The 23,143-nt window shown below is 44.6% G+C and overlaps 1 protein-coding gene across 27 annotated transcripts in view; it reads left to right on the top strand.

Moving 5' to 3' along the window:
• Positions 1–23,143, top strand: part of ABI3BP (ABI family member 3 binding protein) — an 860,645-nt gene that overhangs the window by 425,989 nt on the left and 411,513 nt on the right. For all 27 annotated transcript variants that reach the window (XM_063953560.1, XM_063953556.1, XM_063953543.1 and 24 more), the window contains exon 9: positions 9,431–9,502. In XM_063953560.1, coding sequence (XP_063809630.1) covers positions 9,431–9,502 — 72 coding nt within the window. The remainder of the gene's footprint in view (positions 1–9,430; positions 9,503–23,143) is intronic.

The following is a 23,143-nucleotide window of genomic DNA, read 5'->3' as shown; positions in this document are numbered from 1 at the left end:
CAGCACCTCCGTGCCTCAGCATCTCAGTGCTTCCCAGCACCTCCGTGCCTCAGCATCTCCGTGCCTCAGCATCTCCGTGCTTCCCAGCACCTCCGTGCCTCAGCATCTCAGTGCTTCCCAGCACCTTCGTGCCTCAGCATCTCCATGCTTCCCAGCACCTCCGTGCCTCAGCATCTCAGTGCTTCCCAGCACCTCCGTGCCTCAGCATCTCCGTGCTTCCCAGCACCTCCGTGCCTCAGCATCTCCGTGCCTCAGCATCTCCATGCCTCAGCACCTCCGTGCCCCAGCACTCAGCACCTCCGTGCCTCAGCACTCAGCACCTCCGTGCCTCAGCACTCAGCACCTCCGTACCTCCGTGCCTCAGCACTCAGCACCTCCGTGCCTCAGCACTCGGCACCTCCAGCACCTCTGTGCCTCCAGCACCTTCGTGCCTCCAGCACCACTGTGCCTCCAAGCATCTCAACATCTCTAAGCGCCTCAGCGCCTTCAAACACCTCAGTAACTCTAGCATTTCGGTGCCTCCAGCACCTCAGTGCCTCCAGCACCCCAACATCGCTCACAGTAAGCTTTTGGTACTCTCCACCAATTCATCAGCACCTTTACAAGTCTTGTCTTTCAGGAGACCTTCAAGCATTCACCCGTGCCTCCTGCCTACCGTCCTAATCCTGTATGAGGAAGACCTACATCCGGCCATCTCTACTGCGACCCAGTAGCTGTTCCTCTTCCCGGTCACCGGAAGAAACCCCGAGTCCACAACACTTCCAAGCCAGGTCAGTGATAGTATACTCAGGCCACATGGACCCGGGGAATCGGAACACAGAGTCAAGCGCCATCCAAAGTTTGGCTTCCCGAGTTCAGTCTCAAGAGGCGACACAGGGTCAGGTGAGGCAATATCTCCAGGAATTGTCCGGCCGATTGGATCAAATCCAAGCATCCTTAGCCTCCGCAATTCCGGCTCCAGCTCCCGTAACTGCTCCAGTTGCTGTTTCCAGTAATGTCCAACCTCCGGCCGGTACCAGGTCACGTCTTCAGCTTCCTACTCCTTCCCGCTATAATAGGAACCCAAAGAATTGCCGTGGTTTTTTAAATCAGTGCGAGGTGCACTTCAAGCTGCTCTCTCATAACTTCCCTACGGATCGCTCTAAGGTAGCGTATATCATTTCCCTGCTTGAAGGGTCAGCGTTGGATTGGGTGTCTCCATTGTGGGAACGATCTGATCCCGTGGTTTCCAACTACACCAACTTCATCACGTCCTTTCGAAGAATCTTCGACGAGCCCGGCAGGATGACCACTGCTTCTTCCGACTTGCTCCGTGTTCGTCAGGGCTCCCGTTCCGTGGGTCAGTACGTGGTTCATTTCCAGACCATTGCCTCTGAATTGCGCTGGAATAATGACGCTCTGAGAGCTGCCTTCTGGAACGGTCTCTCCGACCGGCTGAAAGATGAGTTGGTCACAAGGGATCTGCCGGATCCATTAGAAGAGTTGATTTCCCTTTGCATCAAGGTGGATCTTCGGATGCAGGAGCGTGGAAGAGAACGTAGCCGTTCAGATCTTTCCAGGTTCCGGAATCCTACTCCTAGACCGGTGGCTATGCCTAGCTCGGACGAGCCCATGCAAATTAACCGATCCCGACTGTCTCCGGAAGAACGACAGCATCGTCGTGAGGGTAAACTTTGCCTTTACTGTGGAGCCGCAGATCATTTCCTCAAGTTTTGTAAATCCCGTCCGGGAAACGGGCAGGGCTAGCTTGTTCCGGAGGAGTCAAGCTGGGGGTTACGACAAAATCTTCTCCAATTTTGGACTGTTTGCTTCCTGTAACTTTAGTCACCGATTCAGCCTCCAAGTCTTGTGAAGCCCTGTTGGATTCCGGAGCTGCGGGGAACTTCGTTTCTTCCTCCTGTGTCCAAAGCATGGATTTAAAGTTACGGCCTATCGAGCGGCCTATTTCGTTGACGGCTATCAACGGTACTAGAATTTCCAAGGGTCTCATAATGTGGCGCACAGAGCCAGTTAAGCTGCAGGTCGGGGCTCTACATCAAGAAAGTCTGGAACTCTTGGTGATTCCAGAAATGCATCACGATCTGGTCCTTGTAATGCCTTGGCTGAAAATTCATAATCCCCACATTGACTGGAAGTCTTCTCAAATTCTGTCTTGGAGTTCCTTTTGTCACGCTAACTGTCTCACTCCCGTTTGTCCGCTCCCTGTCTCTTCTAAGACGGATGAAGAGCATATTCCGGAGGCGTATCAAGGGTACAAGGATGTGTTTTCGGAACAAGCAGCTGATCTGTTACCACCTCATAGGCCTTGGGACTGCCCTATTGACCTTGTCCCAGGGAAGACGCCACCTCGTGGTCGTACATATCCCCTGTCTCTTCCCGAGACTCAAGCTATGTCGGAATATATTAAGTCCAATCTGCTCAAGGGATTTATTCGCCCCTCTTCCTCCCCTGCTGGAGCGGGCTTCTTTTTCGTGAAGAAGAAGGACGGGGGGTTGAGACCATGTATCGACTACCGCGGCTTAAACAATATCACTATCAAGAATAAATACCCCTTGCCACTAATCACAGAGTTATTTGATAGGGTTCGTGGTGCCCGCGTTTTCTCCAAACTCTACTTGAGGGGAGCTTATAATCTTATACGCATCCGAGAAGGGGATGAATGGAAGACTGCCTTCAATACCCGGGATGGGCATTACGAATACCTGGTGATGCCGTTCGGTCTTAGTAATGCTCCTGCTGTTTTCCAGGGATTCGTCAACGAAATCTTCCGAGACATGTTATATCAGAGTATTGTGGTATATTTGGACGACATACTGATTTTTTACAAAAATCTTGTTGAACACAGGACTCAAGTCAAAGAAGTGCCCCACCGTTTACGAGAGAATCATCTCTATGCTAAGCTTTCCAAATGTACCTTTGAAGTAACATCAATTCCGTTCCTCGGTTATATCATCTCGGGGACGGAGCTTCGCATGGATCCGGAAAAGCTCTCTGCCATTCGTGACTGGACTCAGCCTCTCTCTTTAAAAGCAATACAAAGATTCCTGTGCCTTGCGAATTACTACAGGAAATTCGTTAGAGGTTTCTCCACCATTGTTTCGCCCATTACTGCCTTGACGAGAAAGGGCTCTAATCCGAGTTTGTGGCCTCCTGAAGCCATTGAGGCCTTTTCCCACTTGAAGTTAGCTTTCATGTCTGCTCCTGTTCTCCATCAACCAAATTTCGATGAACCTTTCTTCCTAGAGATTGATGCATCTTCAGTCGGGGTTGGGGCCGTTCTCTCTCAGTACTTCTCTGATAAGAAATTACATCCGTGTGGCTTCCACTCTCGTAAATTCTCTCCAGCCGAACGAAATTACACTATTGGAGACCAGGCACTTTTGGCAATTAAATCCACCTTGGAAGAGTGGAGATACCTCTTAGAAGGGGCTAAACATGTGTTTACCATTTACACGGATCACAAAAATTTGTTGTACATCAAATCCGCACAATGCTTGAATCCTCGCCAAGCGAGATGGGCACTTTTCTTTACTCGATTTTCTTTTGTTATCAAGTACCGCGCCGGGACTCTCAATATTAAAGCGGATGCGCTGTCCCATTCACAAGTTTCCACAGACGAGGATGAATCTTTTGAGCGGAGTTTAATTCTAAATCCAGTTTCTGTCTCCGCTGCTTTAACTACTCCAGCTCCTCCTCCTGGAAGAATGTCCATACCTGCTAGATTCCGGCCAAGAATATTACAGTGGGCCCATAACTCCAAGTTTTCCGGTTATCCCGGTGCCCAGAAGATGTACAAGTTTCTGCAAAGGTCTTACTGGTGGAACACCATGAGGAAGGATGTACAGGATTACGTTAATTCTTGTCCACATTGTACACAACATAAATCTCCTCGCCTGCCTCCTGCAGGGTTGCTTCATCCTTTGCCTATTCCTGTGAGACCCTGGACTCACATTTCCATGGACTTCATCACTGACTTGCCCTGTTCCAAGGGTTGCAACACCGTCTGGGTGATCGTCGACCGTTTTTCGAAGATAGCACACTTCGTTCCATTGACTGGTCTACCGACAGCTCCGAAACTAGCTCTACTATTCATCCAAGAACATTTTCGGTTGCATGGGTTGCCACAGGAAATAGTCTCTGATCGTGGGGTACAGTTCACCGCAAGGTTTTGGAAAGCCCTCTGCTCAACTTTACAGATTAAACTTAAGTTTTCCTCCGCTTATCATCCCCAAACGAATGGAGAAACGGAACGAGTCAATCAAGATCTAGAGACTTTCCTTCGTCTTTATCTCTCACCTTCACAGGACAACTGGGTGGAGTTGTTACCTTGGGCGGAGTTTGCCCATAACCATTCGTTTCATTCTTCCACTGGTGAATCTCCATTCTTCATCAACTACGGGTTCCATCCATGTGTTCCGGAATTACCAAGCCTTCCGATAGAAGAGGTTCCAGCTGTAACGTCCACTCTACAACACTTCGGACAAATTTGGAGTAAGATTCATGCTAATCTTAAGAAGGTTTCAGTCTGGTACAAGTTCTTTGCAGATAAGAAACGGCGAGCCGCTCCTCAATACAAGGTTGGTGACAGGGTATGGCTGTCCACACGTAATCTCCGGTTGAAGGTGCCCACCATGAAGTTTGCTCCAAGATTCATCGGTCCTTACCCTATGCTACAAGTCCTAAATCCTGTGGTCTGTAAGCTGGGTTTACCTTCTCACCTACGTATACCAAATGCCTTCCATGTTTCTCTTCTTCATCCTCTCGTCCTTAATCGTTTTCATTCAAAGACCTCTAGCCCCACCTCTGTGCAGACTGAAACAGGAACAGACTTTGAGATCAAAACTATTCTAGACTCTCGTTACCTTCACAAGAATCTGCAATATCTGGTGGAATGGAAAGGTTATGGTCCTGAGGAGAGAAGTTGGATAAAGGCTTCTGAGGTCTCGGCTCCTCGACTAATCCGGATTTTCCATTCTAGACACCCTACGAAACCAGGAAAGTGTCCAGGGGCCACTCCTAGAGGAGGGGGTACTGTCACAGCGCCGCCGCGGTCTCCATACTTACCCCTCCGGGCGCGCTGGGTCTCCGTGCGGCCGTCCTCGCTGGCGGTTCCCGGCATCCAGCGCTCCGTCCGGCCAGCGTGTGCGCTCGACGTCCACGAGAGGTGCGGGTGACGTCATCGGTACCTCCACCAATCAGGCCCTGGCGGGAAGTTCAAATTCAGACGCCGGGCAATGCTCCGGCGCCTGAGTATCATCGTTGCTGCGACTGTGGTGGTGATCTCCAGAGCTCCCGTTTCTCCGTGCCTCAGCATCTCCGTGCTTCCCAGCACCTCCGTGCCTCAGCATCTCCGTGCTTCCCAGCACCTCCGTGCCTCAGCATCTCAGTGCTTCCCAGCACCTCCGTGCTTCCCAGCACCTTCGTGCCTCAGCATCTCCGTGCTTCCCAGCACCTCTGTGCCTCAGCATCTCAGTGCTTCCCAGCACCTCCGTGCCCCAGCATCTCCGTGCTTCCCAGCACCTCCGTGCCTCAGCATCTCAGTGCTTCCCAGCACCTCCGTGCCCCAGCATCTCCGTGCTTCCCAGCACCTCCGTGCCTCAGCATCTCCGTGTCTCCGTACCTCAGCATCTCCGTGCCTCAGCATCTCCGTGCTTCCCAGCACCTCCGTGCCTCAGCATCTCCGTGTCTCCGTACCTCAGCATCTCCGTGCCTCAGCATCTCCGTGCCTCAGCACCTCCGTGCCCCAGCACCTCCGTGCCCCAGCACCCAGCACCTCCGTGCCTCCAGTGTCTCCGTGCCTCAGCACCTCCGTGCCTCAGCACTCGGCACCTCCGTGCCTCAGCACTCGGCACCTCTGTGCCTCCAGCACCTTCGTGCCTCCAGCACCACTGTGCCTCCAAGCATCTCAACATCTCTAAGCGCCTCAGCGCCTTCAAACACCTCAGTAACTCTAGCATTTCGGTGCCTCCAGCACCTCAGTGCCTCCAGCACCCCAACATCGCTCACAGTAAGCTTTTGGTACTCTCCACCAATTCATCAGCACCTTTACAAGTCTTGTCTTTCAGGAGACCTTTCGAGCATTCACCCGTGCCTCCTGCCTACCGTCCTAATCCTGTATGAGGAAGACCTACATCCGGCCATCTCTACTGCGACCCAGTAGCGGTTCCTCTTCCCGGTCACCGGAAGAAACCCCGAGTCCACAACACTTCCAAACCAGGTCAGTGATAAAGAGGATGGCTCGTCATCGGAAATCTGACTTGCTGTTTGTCATTTATGGTGCCACCAAGACTGGTTAGCCGGCTTCTAAGCAATCTATTGCTCGCTGGCTCAGGTTGACTATTCAACAGGCATATACTTCAGCGGCTCTGCCTGTGCCGATGTCTATTCAGGCCCACTCAACGAGGTTGGTGGGTTCTTCCTGGGTGGCTGCCCGGGGTGTCTCGGCCTTGCAGTTGTGCCGAGCTGTTACCTGGTCTGGTTCGAACACTTTTGTAAAGTTCTATAGGTTCGACACCTTGTCCAAGGCTGACCTTCAGTTTGGTTAGGTGGTTTTCAGGGGTCTCGGTACTCTCCCACCCGTTTTGAGAGCTTTGGTACTTCCCCACGGTACTAAAGTACAGTTCTCCAGTATCCACTAGGACGTTAGAGGCAATAGGAATTTAATACCTACCGGTAATTCCTTTTCCCGTAGTCCGTAGTGGATACTGGGCGCCCACCTCAGTGCTTCGAATCATGCTTACTTGCTGTAAATGTTTTAGTTGGTCCGCCGTTGCGGTCCCTTGGTTTTGTTGGGTTAGCTTTGCTATCCTTGTTGTTATGGACGTTGCTACCATCTGTTCCGGTTAGCACTCCTTTGTTGATTATGATTGTGTGTTGGCTTGTTGCCTCACCGCTGTTGTATATGTTTCTTCTCTCATGGTATGTCAGTCTCCTCGGGCACAGTTTTCCTAGACCGAGTCTGGTAGACGGGGCATAGAGGGGAGGAGCCAGCACACACATTCACACACATTAAAGGTTTTTAAAGTGCCAGGCTCCAGTGGACCCGATCTATAACCCACGTTACTAAAGTACAGTTCACCAGTATCCACTACGGACTACAAGAAAAGGAATTACTGGTAGGTATTAAATTTCTGCTGGTCAAGGAAGTTTATTTGAGGTGTCCAACCCTCTCTCAGGTATGAGAATATGGATCTGATTCCAGGAATTCCTGTCACCTGGCAGATACAGTACGCCCTATCTAAAGGGCGACTCATCTAGCAGAGAAGATGAGTCCACTGCTTGAACACATCGTGTATGTGTTTACCAAAGCAGTTACTAGACATAAACATCATAAGCTTCAATATTTCATGGTGGAGTTTTAATATTTTCCTACCATCAGCAATGACAGTAGACCGATATACAGAAGGTCCATCTTAACAGCATTGTAGGCCATGGGGAAAGCAATGCACTGGGGCCCCTACACCCATTCATGGGAACCAATAAAAACTATTATTACATGTCCATCCTGTGGTCTTGTGCCATCACTCCACATGCTTCCATACAATTAATGGTTGTCAGCACTCTGTTTGGTGGATAGCTCCAACCATTCACCAATCAGTATGCGGACAGCCATTCACTCTCTGGCTGCAGGCTGGGAGGCAGGTGGAGAATACTGGCTTGACACTATGATGGTGTGACTACTACGTGCTCTGGTTCTGAGGTACCTAGAATTGTGGAGCCATGTGCAGCTGCTATACAATAAGATGGCCCTGATATACAGTTTCCATAAGTGTGATGATCTCTGAAAAGCCAGACATACTAGAGTTAGACCATTGTCATTCTGAAATATAGAGGGCTTATTAGTAAAATAAATACCTATGGCTGGACACCTGCTTTTTATATTTAGCAGTCAATATAGCAAGTCTTTTTGCATACACTAGCAGCTAGTTGCCTTATAAATTGTTACTACTGGACACTTTATGTAATCTTTCAGGTAAAGCATGCCTTTGCAAACCAATCAGATATTTGCTTTCACTGGACTTCACTCATGAGGCACAGTGGATACATACCACTAGATGCATACTCAATATGAGGGGAGCTGGAAAAAGCTATGATAGGCGAATTGTAGAAACATCTATAATATGTCATATCCAAGTCAAGTCTCCTAAAACTGTTATATCACCCATTTAATAAACTGAAACTTAAAAAAAAAAAAATCTAAAATATTGCTTGGTTTTGCTTAATTTATAGCTTAAATTGATCATGAGAATTAAGGGATTACCTTACCTACAAGTCACACTTTTCTGTGTTCAGGCTTATTTTTATAATGTTCAAACTGCATCCAGAAAAATTATCTCCCAGCCAAAATGCAGCTAAAACGTGAAAAATACATCCAACTAAAAGTAAAGTATGAGACCTGACTCTGTAATAGCACAAAAAAGGAGTCATATGGGCTGTTTCAGATGTGGAAGCCAAGCAAAGAAAAAAAGTAACTTTACACCTTGGCAAAACCATGATGCACTGCAAGTGGAGCTGATTTAAAATGTGCAGAGACTTAGATTTGGGAGAGTGTCCCAGCTCAAATTTATACCTCCCATCTTTTAAGAATGGAGGAATGGGATCCATTCGTGGTGGTGCCGTGTGCGCCCTGGAAAGGGGACGTGGCCTTGGGAGGGGGCATGGGCTCAGTCGAGTGGGTGCGGCCTTGCATCTAGGACCCTTTTTTCTGCATTGTTGGTGTGTGCCCAGCGCTTCCTCAGCAGCTGAGCAGCCCCCTGCTCACCTCCCAGCGCTGAATATTTGGAGATCACTCTCTGCTTCGCTTGAAGGATCCCACAGCTGCCCCCAGCGGGACACTGATGACCTCGGCTGAGACAGTGGGACAGTGTCCGAATAGCGGGACTAACCCATTGTAATTGGGACAGTTGGGAGGTATGCAGATCTAAACTGCTCGGTAAAAATAAAGCTGTCCAGAATTTGTGTGCTATGTGCAAAAGCAGCCAGTATTTACCCTGCATTCAAACCAATATATATATATATAGTTGCACCCTTTGCATTGTAAAATGGCTTGCTGCCCAGATTCAAAGTTTCTTTTTTTTTTTTTTTTTTATTTAATAAATTTGCTCCCAACTGTGGAATGGAACTATATTCTCTACCTTATGTTGACTATTAAATAATCAGCTTTTTTAAATTTTCAATTATTACATAGAATCAAATCCGTGATGTAACATTTAAACTACAAGAGTTCTAAATAGGGAAAACATTATATGAATGTCTTGTAGTCTTTCAGAACAAAATAATTAAAGCCAGTATTTGTAATATACATTTAGCATTCATATGACTATTACTACATGAGGTCACTTTTTCTGTGATATTTGTAGCATATTGTGCATTGTAGTTTGTGGGTTGGAGTTGCAGATAGCAGTATTCATGTTCATGATTTTGTGTTTAGTCCCCAGGGTAGAAACAAAGAAGCCTCATTTTAGAACTACGACAAGAGCCTCAACACCGAAACCAAAGCCAGGTACTTTTTGTTTCGAGTTTGTTTTATTTTACATATTTCTGTAAATCCTATTTTATCATTTTACTTACTCGCAACAGTCACTAGTTATACATTATACTTTGGGGACATCCAGTCTTAGTATTCTATCCTTTCGGCAATAGATTTAAGTATGAAGACAACCTTTGGCAATACTCAGGTCTGTGTGTATTTTGCCATTCTTAATGATGATCTCCACGATCTGGGTACTAGCATTGGTAATATTCTATAGTCTGCGAACAATCAATGATGTTTATCTAATGCAAGGGGGCAACAACTTTTAATGCCAGTACTCACTGGCCGATGCGGGAGAGATGTGTGCTGAGCGAACCGCTCAGCACACATCTCTCCCGCCGCTCAGCACAGCGCGATGTGTGCTGAGTGTGCGGGAGGAGACGGGGGGGGGGGGCGCTCATTTCACCCAGCGGGTGAATTGAGCGACCCGCTAGATTGGCCTGCACGGCAGGCCAATCTAGCACCAGCGATAGCGATGCGCGGGGTGCGCATCGCTATCGCTGTAGGGGGTACACACGGAGCGATCAGGCTTAAAATCTAAGCAATCTAGTCAGATTGCTTAGATTTTAAGCAGCGATCGCTCTGCGAGTACCCCCCTTTACTGTTTTGTCTGTCACAGAGATAAGCAAAACAATCAGTGGCATTTTCTTTGGGGGGAAAAAATGTGTGTGTGTGTGTGTTGAAGGGTTAATGATATAACCCCTCTCTGGGCATCAATGAAAATATTCCACTTATTAAGCCAATGACTGCTAATATGTCAGTCTAGGAATTCTGAGTCTTTATATTTTCTGTTCTCTTGGGATTATTCCTAGTATTACCCTTCTTTCTGGTGACATCAATATGAATATACTATACTGTGTAGCCTGTGATTAATCGGTTATCTCTGATACTCTCATGTACTAATACTTTAATCTCTAGGTGGTTTGGGAGACAGCTAGTTGCACTACTGTCTTGGGACAGCAAGTAATATCACTTTAACACCAAAAACCCAGGTTTGACCCAGGTTTCTGGACACAGTTCCAACCTGTGTCAAACTAGGTTCAGACCCCTGTGTACACTTCACATTGGACCCAGATTGTTTCTGGATCAGCCCTATTCACACTGAACCCAGGTCTGCCCTGCATGTCACTCACAGACACTCCCTTAAGGCAGAGTCAAGCTGTATACACTGCATCGTTACTTCGGTCCAACCCTGGTAGCTACCAGGGTTGCGATTCCTGGTCACTCAACCTGGGTTATTTTTCAAGGACCCTTTCACACCAAGCTGTGACCTGGGTAGACCCAGCAATAGCCTGTGTCAAAAGCTCGGTTTAAAAGAGGTATAAGTATTGTGTAGGCTATGTGGGAAAAGCAATGGCAGTCATCTAGCCTCTGTGACAAGAAGATGTAATTTTTTACTCTCCTGCATAACCAGAAAGATTTCTTTAGTCTCTGTCCTAAACCATTAGGAATAATCTACTATCTGGGAGCAAACCAGTGAACGTATTCCAATCTCTGTGAGAAATATTTAGTTTCTGGGTACAATCAATGAGACTATTCAGGACACCAGGGACAATCGGTGGTGGTTATGTCCATTCCAATACATTACATATTATCCTTTAGTTATATGGTGCCACAAGGAGTCCACAGCACCTTAAAGTGCATAAACAGATACAGTATGCAGTGATCGCGCTGTGATGAAAATTATGTGGGTCCCAGGGACCCATAATTTATAAAATGTGGGGTCCCACTTCATTGTTTTTGGGTCCCATCATAATTTATTGTTGTTAAATCGCTTAAATCAGACCTTAAAACAGACCATCAGACTTTTCTACATGCCCTTTCAATACACCTCAGCCTCTCCATGTCTCCTGGCATTAGATCACTCTACATAACCATAAAATGCCCATCAGATCCCCCATTATACTAGATATATAAAACTTAACCAAGAGCTCATGGTTTCATTAAATTTCTGCTGTATATTGGGCCTAATTCAGATCTGATCGCAGCAGCAAATTTGTTAGCTAATGGGCAAAACCATGTGCACTGCAGGGGGAGCATATATAACATGTGCAGAGAGAGTTAGATTTGGGTGGGTTATATTGTTTCTGTGCAGGGTAAATATTGGGTGCTTTATTTTTACACTGCAATTTAGATTTCAGTTTGTACACACCCCACCCATATCTAATGCCCCCCATACACTTGTGCGATGCCCCACAACACGACATCGCGGGGCATCACACCGTCAGTTCGCACATGAACTGCCAAAGTGATTACCATGCCATCATGCGATAGATGGCTTGGTAATCACGTGATGGGCACGTCACTGCTGAGTGGGAGCGGCTGGCGGGTGCCCATCGCACATCGCAGTGCGATATATCGCATGTGTTAACAAAATCGAAATCGCATGATTATATGCCATATCGTAGAAGTGTATGGGCCCCATAACTCTCTGCACATGTTACATCTCACCCACCTGCAGTGCACATGGTTTTGCCCATTAGCTAACAAATTTGCTGCTGCAATCAGATCTGAATTAGGCCCATTGTTACATTTCATAATACCACTATATTGTGTCCAGTGGACCCACGCTATATAGATCAACAAAGTGGTAGGGAATTCAGTGTAAGCCGCTCTCCAGCCTAATGCAGGATACAATGGGGTCAATTCATTTCTGCACAGATTGAATAGTGTCGGGAGGGAGCTTCCAGAGCTATTCAATTCTGCATGATCCTAAGTCAGAGAATGCCCCCAGAATAAACATGATGTTTAGTCGTGAGAACATACATTCTCCAACTAACCTACCTCTCCACAATGCTGTTTGCACAGTGCTAGGTCACTAGACAGTATTGCGGACCTAGCTTTGTCTGATTTCTGCTCGCAACCCCACAGGGGTGTGAGAAGAAATCCTCTAGTCGGGGACAGCATTGTTATGATTTGAATAGCTCTGGAAGCTCCCTCCTGGCGCTATTCAATCCATGCAGAACTGAATTGACCTCAATGTGTTACACATATTAAAGGAAGGCCCAATTTGTACACTAACGAGTATACAATACGCTGAAACAAAATTGAGATTAAACAAAAAAGGTTTTCCTTTATTTCTAGCCCTTTCACTTGACCCCACTACAGAAGACATAATTATAGTTAATAATGGAGTTATACGGCTTATATTGGGATAAGATTGGCATAGACCCATTAGTAGGCAACCAATGACTTTAGATCTGGACCTAAAAGTCCCAGAGGCTGACACTTATTGTATCATCACAGAGGCTGGCATATAATGCTGGGACTTATGGTCCCATGGCACTTGTAGTCCAATCACCCCTACTTGCACATCATGCTTGGACTTTTGGTCCCCTCACACCCCTTGGCACGTCATGCTGGGACTTATGGTACCACACCTCTTAATTGCTGTTCCTCCCAGGAGTCTAACAGAACATTCTTAGCAGACAGACAGGAGGCAGTGTCCCCTCATTGAGCAGAGGGCTCAGGGTCACTCACTTGCTGGTGAGTCCACCTCCGGACCAGATGAGCTGCTGCGCAGAGAGACGATCATCCAGTACATAGCAGGTGCCCCTGTTGATCAGGTAATCCACCATCATGCACTGTAGGCCCGGGAGAACTGCGACACCATGAGGGCCGGGTTGCTTCCTCTCCCAGTGGCTGCTGTGACGCTGTCATGGCAACTACAGTGTGCCAGGAGACATGTTCCTGGGGAGCCGGGGGTTACCTCTGTTTCATTTTATGACCAGCGCGGTCCCTATATATAAGTATAGGCGGCTGGCGCCACAGCCCCCAAGTGAATCCAGGTCCCGTGCGGAGTGGAGGGCGAGGGAGGGGTGGGAGATCACACGCTCCGTGGCCTCCTCTCCTTCCTCTGCAGTTGGAGAGCAGAACTGATTGACAGCACAGGACAGCGCTGCTGATTGGTCATAGCGCGTCCTGAGGGACCCATTGTTTTTTTATTTTTGAGTCCCCACCAGCAATTATGGGGTAAAATACGCGTTATAGCGCGTTTTTGCGAACGCTGAGTACGAACAAAACAAGAACAAAATTACTAGCAGTACAAAACATTGCATGGGCAAGGTTTATAAGCCTAAATAAGCAGAGGGGCAGGTGGACCAAATTGATTGGTGCTGTTGTTGGCAGTGGGGAGGAGATGATTTTATAAGTGAGGCATGGAAAAGCACTTTAGGGAAGAGTGACCTGTTCGTGAGCATTTACAATCTAAAGGGGAGCAGGAGAAATACATGAATGAGATAGAGGTTAGAGACCTTGAGCATGGAGTGGTGGGTTAGGATGAAGAAGCAGTGGGCCTTGAGAGCCCATTTGAAGTTTTGTAGAGAAGTTGAGTGTCTGATAAGAAGAGGTATTGCAGAGATAGGGAGCAACACGTGCAACATTTTGGGAGTGGGAGGAAGTAATCAGTTGGGAGAAGAGGTGGCGTTCATTTGTGAAATGAAGTGGATGGTTGGGAGTGTGAAGGGAGATGAGGTCACAGATGTAAATACAGGTAGAATAGGAATGGGTGAGGGCATTGTAAAATAGTGTGAGGAGTTTGAGTTGGGTTCTGAAGGGGAAGGGTTCACCAGTTTAAGGCTTTTAGGAGAGGGAAAGCAGACTTAGTTTATTTGGATGAGCCAGGCAGAAGCATTGATGACAAATTGGAGTGGACAGAGGTGGGTGACAGAGAGGTTAGATAAGAGGATGAGGGTTGCCTCCAGGGCAAGAAACAATGAATAAGGCGGTTATATAATAATTTATGTGAAAACCATTATATTGTTTTATTTCAATAACAAATGTCTATGACACATTAATTTCTCAGTAAGCTGCATATATTTTTTGATGTTATTGGTAATTTACTGGGCATTAAAGAAAATTTGCTAATGGATTGTAAGCCTTTCTTACAAGCTGACAGTGATGTATTTTCCACTTTTATCAACCATACAAAGATATCAAAGCTAATATACAGCTGATAACAAAGAGCATACAGTACTATTATTATCCTTGTTGTGTATTTCTATAGTGTCACAAGGTAATTACTTGGGCTTCTTGTAGGGGCAAGGCTGGAGGCTGGGTCCGTGCACCCCAGCTTCTCCACCATTATACAGATGGAGCCTCCCTCATGGTTGCTGTTTCTGCGCCTAAACGGAGGATTAGTCACATCTAAGTGATAGCTCAGATTGTTTTGCACGGACAGGCGTGTTGAGAAATGACTACATACACAGCATGCAATACAAATGTTCACCACTTGGTGGCTAATGCTCCACTAATCCAGTACTGTAGAGCGAATAGCGGCGGATTGATCTACAAGCTCTGGCAAATGGTCAATGACTACTGTAATGATAATGTATACTGTATACACAGACCAATGATCAGACGGACAGAGTCAATTTAAAAAAAAATAAACCAATAAATAAAATTAGTGTATACAGACAAAAGCAAATGTGTTAAAGCAGTGGTCCATTGACGGGTTATGTGAGCATCCAAGTCCCGTAGACTAATCAATAAATAAAAATAGTATATACCATTGCAAACGAACATGTTAAAGCAATGGTCCATTGATGTTAGGCATATAGTACTGTATGTGAGCGTCCAAGTCTCGTAGCCAATACAGCAAAATCCATGGGAAGGGATCACTGCTTACATTTACACATGAGCTTGTGTCTCTATCACCAGGCGTCATGGCCAAGCGGTGAAGTGTCCCACACCCCATGCTCAGAGTCCCGGGTTCGATTCCCAAGGCGAATGCCTTTGTTTTTTGTTTTTTATCTTCTTGACACTTTATTAATTCTTTTTTTTATAACATTCATATATTTAAGAACCTTATATTTAATAGAATTATGCACACAGGAAAATACCTGTTTCCATAAGTAACTGTTGGGGCATCTGACACACACATCCATAGCCCAGTACTGTACTGTTTAATGTACATTCACTCTAGACCTCTCTAGTCCTTTCCCTCAACCAAAGCGACTGCAGTATCAGTCCTTCATTTACACACTGTGTTGGCCCCTTTGTCTGAAAAGATCAGTCTCTCAGGGGAGGGGGAAGGGTGAGGAGGGAGGTGGTGAGTTCAGAGATGCTGTCAAAAATATTCATGCTCTGTCTGGACCCAAAAAAAATAAACCAATAAATCAATAAAAAAATAGTGTATACAGACATAAACGAACGTGTTAAAGTAATGGTCCATTGACGTAAGGTTTATGTAAGCTATTAAATTAAAATGGGCTTAAAGCTTAATATCCTCGGTTCTGGGGGTCCAATCATCTCAGAACTAGGTGGGTATGGAGGGGGTGGACGATTAACTACCAGAGGATACTGACCCTAAGTTTCTATGACCCCCACAAGGCTAACAGCAAGCGTCGCAACTTATGGTGGGTCTGAATTAACGGGCCCATTATAGTCTATGGTAAAATGGGTCCACTTTGCGCCCTGATATCTCCGGTTCTGGGTGTACTCAAGACCGGTACCATACGAAAGAGGAGACTCTTGGCTTTTGGAGCAGACCTGCCACTAGTTTGTGACACTGCAAAGGGAAACGGCAAGCATCCGTATGTCGGGTCCCCCCCAATTGTCCGCCCAGCTTGCACTGGGTGCTGGGATTCTGGCTAGATAGTAAATACTGTACAGAGATGATAGCACAGTGTTTTGGCATCCAGGAACTTAGGGAGGAGCTTTTATCTCTCCCCATTATACTTACAAAGATAACACTTGCAGCTATAGCCTTTAGAGCAGAGTATGTTACAAGCTGTTCGTGCTACTTAGCACTCAAATAGAAAATGCTGTACAGAGATGCTAAGCACCGTGTTTTGGCATCCAGGAACTTAGGGAGGAGCTTTTATCTCTCCCCATTATACTTATAAAGATAAGACTTGCCGCTGTAGCCTTTAGAGCATCTCTGTGCACTACTGACCTTAAAATCAACATAGGAATGCCAGTGACAATTCATAGAAATAATGTTTTAATTTCCTGCTTTATATTAACTATTTCCTGTCAATCATTTCCTAAACTCCCTTCCCACTCGTACTGAGTTTGTTCTACTTCAAAATGAATGTAACCATTGGAAACAGACTATTACCTAACAAAATATTACTTTCAAATACTGTCGTCATTATTTCTTAAATATATGTAATTTTACAGATGGAAAAAAAACCACATCTAATTTACTTCAGAAGCTTAGAAGTCCCCAATCACTGAGCATTTTTTTTAGGATTGTTAGCTTGGTTTTTATATACATTATAGATAATACAATAAGGTTCAGATCAGTTGGAAATTGAAATTCCTCAATTAAACTATTTAGTGGGCAGAATAATCTTACCACTACTGTGGGGAGAATTCAGATATTTCAGTGGTCTTGGCTAAATGGGGGTGTTCAGGGGCTCTGTTATTTGCCTTACAACTGTCCCTATTTCAGTGGGATGGTCCTTGAGGTCTCTTTGTTCTCTGTCACCATCCCAGTCTGCCCATGAACCATTCATGCAGATCATCCAATCACTATACGGAGTGAGAGAAATATGCTTTGTTGCTGTTCTTTATTCTGTCTTGTCTACATTAAGTGGCAAGTCTCTTAGTTAGTAAGTGATACAAATGAATGATATTAGATTACCACAGTTATGACAGGCCAGATTGAAAGATACTCATTGTTTACTTAGCACTTGCTGTGAGAAGACAACGCTTAGCTGGAGGATCTCCAAAATGGCCGCATTTCCCAGCTGATATTTCCTCTCGACAGCTGCAGTAATTTTGGCAACCTGTTTAGGTACTTTCTTGTATTATCTGGCTCACTTCATTTTAATAATAGCTCAGTTATTAAATCAAAACCGTCATACAAGTGATCTATGATAACTTTCATCAGATGTGCTTATATCATTGTACAGAAATAGATCCTTTGGTGGTAAAAAGAAATTGTCAGTTGTCCAAAATAAGCAAATATATATTATCTCAAAAGGAAGATCTGCAGAAATATCTTTCTGTTTAACAGACATTTGCTTAGCATTATTCAGCAAATTAAGTAAATCCATATATGTATGAATTATTACACTTGTCCAGATGAGAATTTTCCTACAGAGAAAATGTTAACAATACACATTGGGTCCCAATAAAAGTAACATGTTAGGATTAAGCACAATTTGCTTTTCACGTCCGCTAAGTAGAGACATGAAAAATAAACGTCCCCAGATAGCACTCCTCTTACATTTGGTGTGTGGTTCCTGTCTCTCAAGTGATGGTGACAAACAATTTATTTTCACAAGACTTTTAAGCGTGGAGTCAATATAGTCCATTCTCCAAATGGTAGAGACAGGAGGCTTCCTTACCTCCAATAGATCTAGAAGATGCTCATCTCAACATTCATGTATGCTCAACCTCATCAATTTCTCAGAGTCTTCATACTGGGACACCACTTTCTGTTCACAGTCCACTTCCCCAAGAATCTTTACCAAAGTGGTGCTATTTGTTATGGGCACTTTCAGGAAAACAGGTAATACTGTATGGCCCCATCTGGATATGGAGCATATCTTACATGTACTGGAAACAAGCGTCACATTGCAGTTGCTTGCATTGTATTATGGTGCATTTGGGGGTGGGGTTTCTATGAAGAGAATGAGATTTGCTTTTTCTTCTCTTACTTAACCTATCTTCTATTCAATCCTCTTTTTGATGGCACCAAATAACTCCGTTTTCTGCCGCACTGATACTTATAGTGTTGTCTTCTGATGCAGCTATGTTTATATGTGTACTGGTCCTATATGTGGTCTTGGACTGTAAAACACTGTCTTCTTGTCTTGGTTATTTCTTTATGTACTCTGTCATTGGGCGCTGCAGATCCCTTGTAGTCTCACATAAGTAAAGGATAATAATAATGTTTTTATACCTTTTATCTTGCATTTTTTTCTCTTTAGATGTTTTATAGTTTAATTCATTTATTGGTTATCATTGTAAAGAATATTGTTTTCTTCTGCACCTTGGATTTAGTGAGGAAAAAAGCAGGTATTTTTAGAAAAAGGATTAACAGTGGACGCAAAAGAGGAAAAGTGTTTATATACAGAAAAAAATAGTATAAATTGTCTTACTTTATACACTATCTATGGTATGGAAAGAAAGATTATGGTTTTTACAATTAGTTGACAGGCAAACAAAATATTACAGTGGATAACATTGTGGATTGGTCTGTAAAAAATGCCTTTCTTATCTACTAACTATAGCCTAGATGGAAAGAATTTGCTAATGCAGCATATAGCCCAGTAATATTGTACAGATACACAGAACAATTTTTACAGTGGTGCAGAAGAGTAGTTCTAGTCTTGACACAGTCAAACACTATGGCACCTTATTAAGTAATCACAGCAGCACAGTGGTATTTCAGCAGTAACAAGGCAGTGTTACAGCATCAGTTTAGCACATTGCAGCAAGGTAGTATCACAGAATAGTGATATAAGCAAAGCAATATCAATGATTAGCATTATTACAACATATCACATGGGTAAAGGTCACCCTCCACCATCACAGAACAAACAAAATTGAACTTAAGAGCTTTAAATAGGTCTTGAACTACCAAAGTGTCAGAGACAGATGCAGTCTCCACCTGAATCCTAGGAGGTTTCCCTCTTCCTTACATGGGGCAGGCTGTCATGCTGCCACATTACCCTCCCTAAAGGTGGGTACACACTGGAAAGATATATCTGCAGATCAATTGATCTGCAGATATATCTATGGATGGATCGGGCAGTGTGCTGTGCATACACACTGCCCGATCCATCGGGGACTGACGTCATGAACTGGGCGGGCGTGTACACACGCCCGCCCAGTTCAGCTGTCAATCACCACCGGCCGCCGCAGCATGTGTACTGGCGGTCGGCCAACCGCCGTACACACACAGCGACGCGCCAATATATTGTTAGATATATTAGCCGTCAGCTGTGTTGCGGGGCCGACGCGATTCGTCTGTGAACGACGGAGTTCACAGACGTATCGGCCGTACACACTGGCCGACGGATCAGCGATATATCGGCCGTTCAAGAGAACGGCCGATATATCGACCAGTGTGTACGGGCCTTTAGTTTGTAGTTCTTGGCCATCTGTGATGGCCCAGCACTTTAGAACAGCTCATATAAAAAAAATCGGCATAAGATGTTGTGCTGACCAGTGACAACTTAAAAAAAAATGGCTGGAGAGCCATATACCATCTCATAAGTCTTGTATTCTCACCTCTAATGGAACCACTTCAAGATAGAATGACCTGAGACCACTACAAGAGATACTCCTCATAAATAATAATGAAGTGTCTCTAATGCCCATTTTATACCAAGACAGTCCCTCTCAGTTGTGGATTAGTGAGCTTCCACAGGAAAGTTTCAGCCTATAAGATATGTTGCTATACTACCTTGCACTCTTGACACGCTACAGCCTCCAAACCAACAATGAAACATCTGTTTGCAGTGTTGAATTTCCCACTAGGCATGTGAGGCACATGTCTATGGGTAGCACTTGGATGCTTGTGTTGGTACTGTCAGCCCGAAATGTACTAGTAACTGCAAAATATTTTCACTGTACTGTAGCATATGGCATCTTAAAAGGAGTACAAATGGGTAGGGCATACACATTTTGCCTCTGCAAGCTTTCCTACTTATAATATGGGGGGAGGAAAGGGATGGGGGAAACTTGAGCACAGGTGGTGAAATATAATATACCGCTGAATGAATTGGAAAAACCACAATAGTTTGAAATTACGTCCTTCACTGAAGGGTACTATAACAATAACTCATGTGGAGGTGCACCCCTGAGAGTAAGAAATAGTGTACCAAAAAAGAAGAAAAAGACTCTCGTTTTCTGGGGGGCACTCATTGAAAGATATTACATAAATTATAACTTTTATTGATTATCATTAAAAAAATGTTGCCACAAACCAAGACTAGGACATGAACATGTACACATAAATACCAGAATTCACAAAAAAAAAACCACCACGCCTAAATTTATGCGTGGTATGAACACACCATGGGGAGATACACGTGACCTGGTCAGGGTCAAGGTTATTGATCCTGACAATAGTTCCTGCAATAATAAGCATTGACAGTCCCCTAACAAGAGGAGACAAATTGTAGGATGATATAGTCGGCTGAAAAAAGAAGCGGTAGCCCTATAGATAGATTTACCATAAATTTCAGCCTGTTGTAATGGATGCTAATGGCGTAGAATATAAGTAACAATAACAGTGTTGATTAGTATGTGTCCAAACTTCATAGCACATACAATCTCCCCATCGATTGCATATCATATGTTCCCTTAGAGAGGTAGTAGCGAAATAATCTAATAATTATTCAAGATCTAGGATATAAATCTCCATAATATGAGTAAAAACTGATCCTGTAATTGTCTTGGTGCAAATACTATTGATTTTCTCAGTGCAGTGTACCGGTAAGCCTATTATTAGTAGAATTGGTAATTTCTTGGTAAAAAATGTCCACTATATATAACACCCTGATCCGCGTCTCAGGTATTGGCAGGTTATTGCTGATTGAATTTGTTGTCTGGGCAGAAATATCTAGTATGCCTCAAGAACACACTGTAGCAATAAATGTATCAATCTTGCTCCTTATATGTAACCATCATATTGATATTCAGAAATCAGTATAACAGGGTATACATCTAACATATCCTCTAATACGTGTATGTAAAAAGATGGCTTAAAGAGGTAAGGAGCATATGAATGAGCTGGTACAAATTGCAGAAAAGGGGAAGAAAAGGCACTCCTATCATTGATGCAGTGGGGTGGCTTCTGTTTACTGTGTGACATGCATTAATACAGTAAATGAGCGTGTCCCATCTGCACCTAAGGGTTGAAAAGATCACCCTCGGGCACCCTGATGTAACAGCACAGGGGGTCCTCTGAGTTCTCCTTATGACAATGAGAGAGCATCGAAAAAAAGATTTAAGAAACATAGTATCAATAAGATGAAAATAAAGAGCACCAATCCCCTTTTGAATGTATGCTGCTTCCTTGCATATGTGTATACATTGATGCCAGGTCAGCGGTACCTTCCTTACGCCTATAGTGCCTGGAAGAAAGTAGTTAGGTGACAGTGCTGGGACCCTAATGGTAGTAACGGTCCTGAGTGCCGCAAGGTATTGCAGGACCCGTTACCCACCATGCGGTCCCGCCGGCTGTCACTCGAAATGAAAAGTACCTGAGAGTACGCGTGGATGTCAGGGTGTACGGCTCCGGCTGCACTGCACTGAGCCTCAGACAGCTGTTTCGCTTTCCGGCTTCCTCAGTGAGACACCCTGTAACCGGGTGCTGGTGTTGTTTAAAACTAGGTGATGTCCAATCAGGAGCGGGGGGGGGGTGGCTATCAATTAGGCCTGTGCTAGTACCTGATGAGACCTGGTGTGTGCATTATGTCTCAGGCACTATAGGCGTAAGGAAGGTACCGCTCACCTGGCATCAATGTATACACATATGCAAGGAAGCAGCATACATTCAAAAGGGGATTGGTGCTCTTTATTTTCATCTTATTGATACTATGTTTCTTAAATCTTTTTTTCGATGCTCTCTCATTGTCATAAGGAGAACTCAGAGGACCCCCTGCGCTGTTACATCAGGGTGCCTGAGGGTGATCTTTTCAACCCTTAGGTGCAGATGGGACACGCTCATTTACTGTATTAATGCATGTCACACAGTAAACAGAAGCCACCCCACTGCATCAATGATAGGAGTGCCTTTTCTTCCCCTTTTCTGCAATTTGTACCAGCTCATTCATATGCTTCTTACCTCTTTAAGCCATCTTTTTACATACACGTATTAGAGGATACAGTATGTTAGATGTATACCCTGTTATACTGATTTCTGAATATCAATATGATGGTTACATATGAGGAGCAAGATTGATACATTTATTGCTACAGTGTGTTCTTGAGGCATACTAGATATTTCTGCCCAGACAACAAATTCAATCAGCAATAACCTGCCAATACCTGAGACGTGGATCAGGGTGTTAAATATAGTGGACATTTTTTTACCAAGAAATTACCAATTCTACTAATAATAGGCTTACCGGTACACTGCACTGAGAAAATCAATAGTATTTGCACTAAGACAATTACAGGATCAGTTTTTACTCATATTATGGAGATTTATATCCTAGATCTTGAATAATTATTAGATTATTTCGCTACTACCTCTCTAAGGGAACATATGATATGCAATCGATGGGGAGATTGTATGTGCTATGAAGTTTGGACACATACTAATCAACACTGTTATTGTTACTTATATTCTACGCTAGTAGCATCCATTACAACAGGCTGAAATTTATGGTAAATCTATCTATAGGGCTACCGCTTCTTGTTTCAGCCGACTATATCATCCTACAACTTGTCTCCTCTTGTTAGGGGACTGTCAATGCTTATTATTGCAGGAACTATTGTCAGGATCATAACATTGACCCTGACCAGGTCACGTGTATCTCCCCACGTTGTGTTCATACCACGCGTAAATTTAGGCGTGTTTTTTTTTTGTTTTTTTTTTGTGAATTCTGGTATTTATGTGTACATGTTCATGTCCTAGTCTTGGTTTGTGGCAACATTTTTTTAATGATAATCAATAAAAGTTATATTTTATGTAATATCTTT

This window comes from Pseudophryne corroboree, chromosome 2, assembly GCF_028390025.1.
Source record: "Pseudophryne corroboree isolate aPseCor3 chromosome 2, aPseCor3.hap2, whole genome shotgun sequence".
In the NCBI taxonomy this organism is placed as follows: domain Eukaryota; kingdom Metazoa; phylum Chordata; class Amphibia; order Anura; family Myobatrachidae; genus Pseudophryne; species Pseudophryne corroboree.
This window is presented reverse-complemented; position numbering and strand designations above follow the sequence as displayed.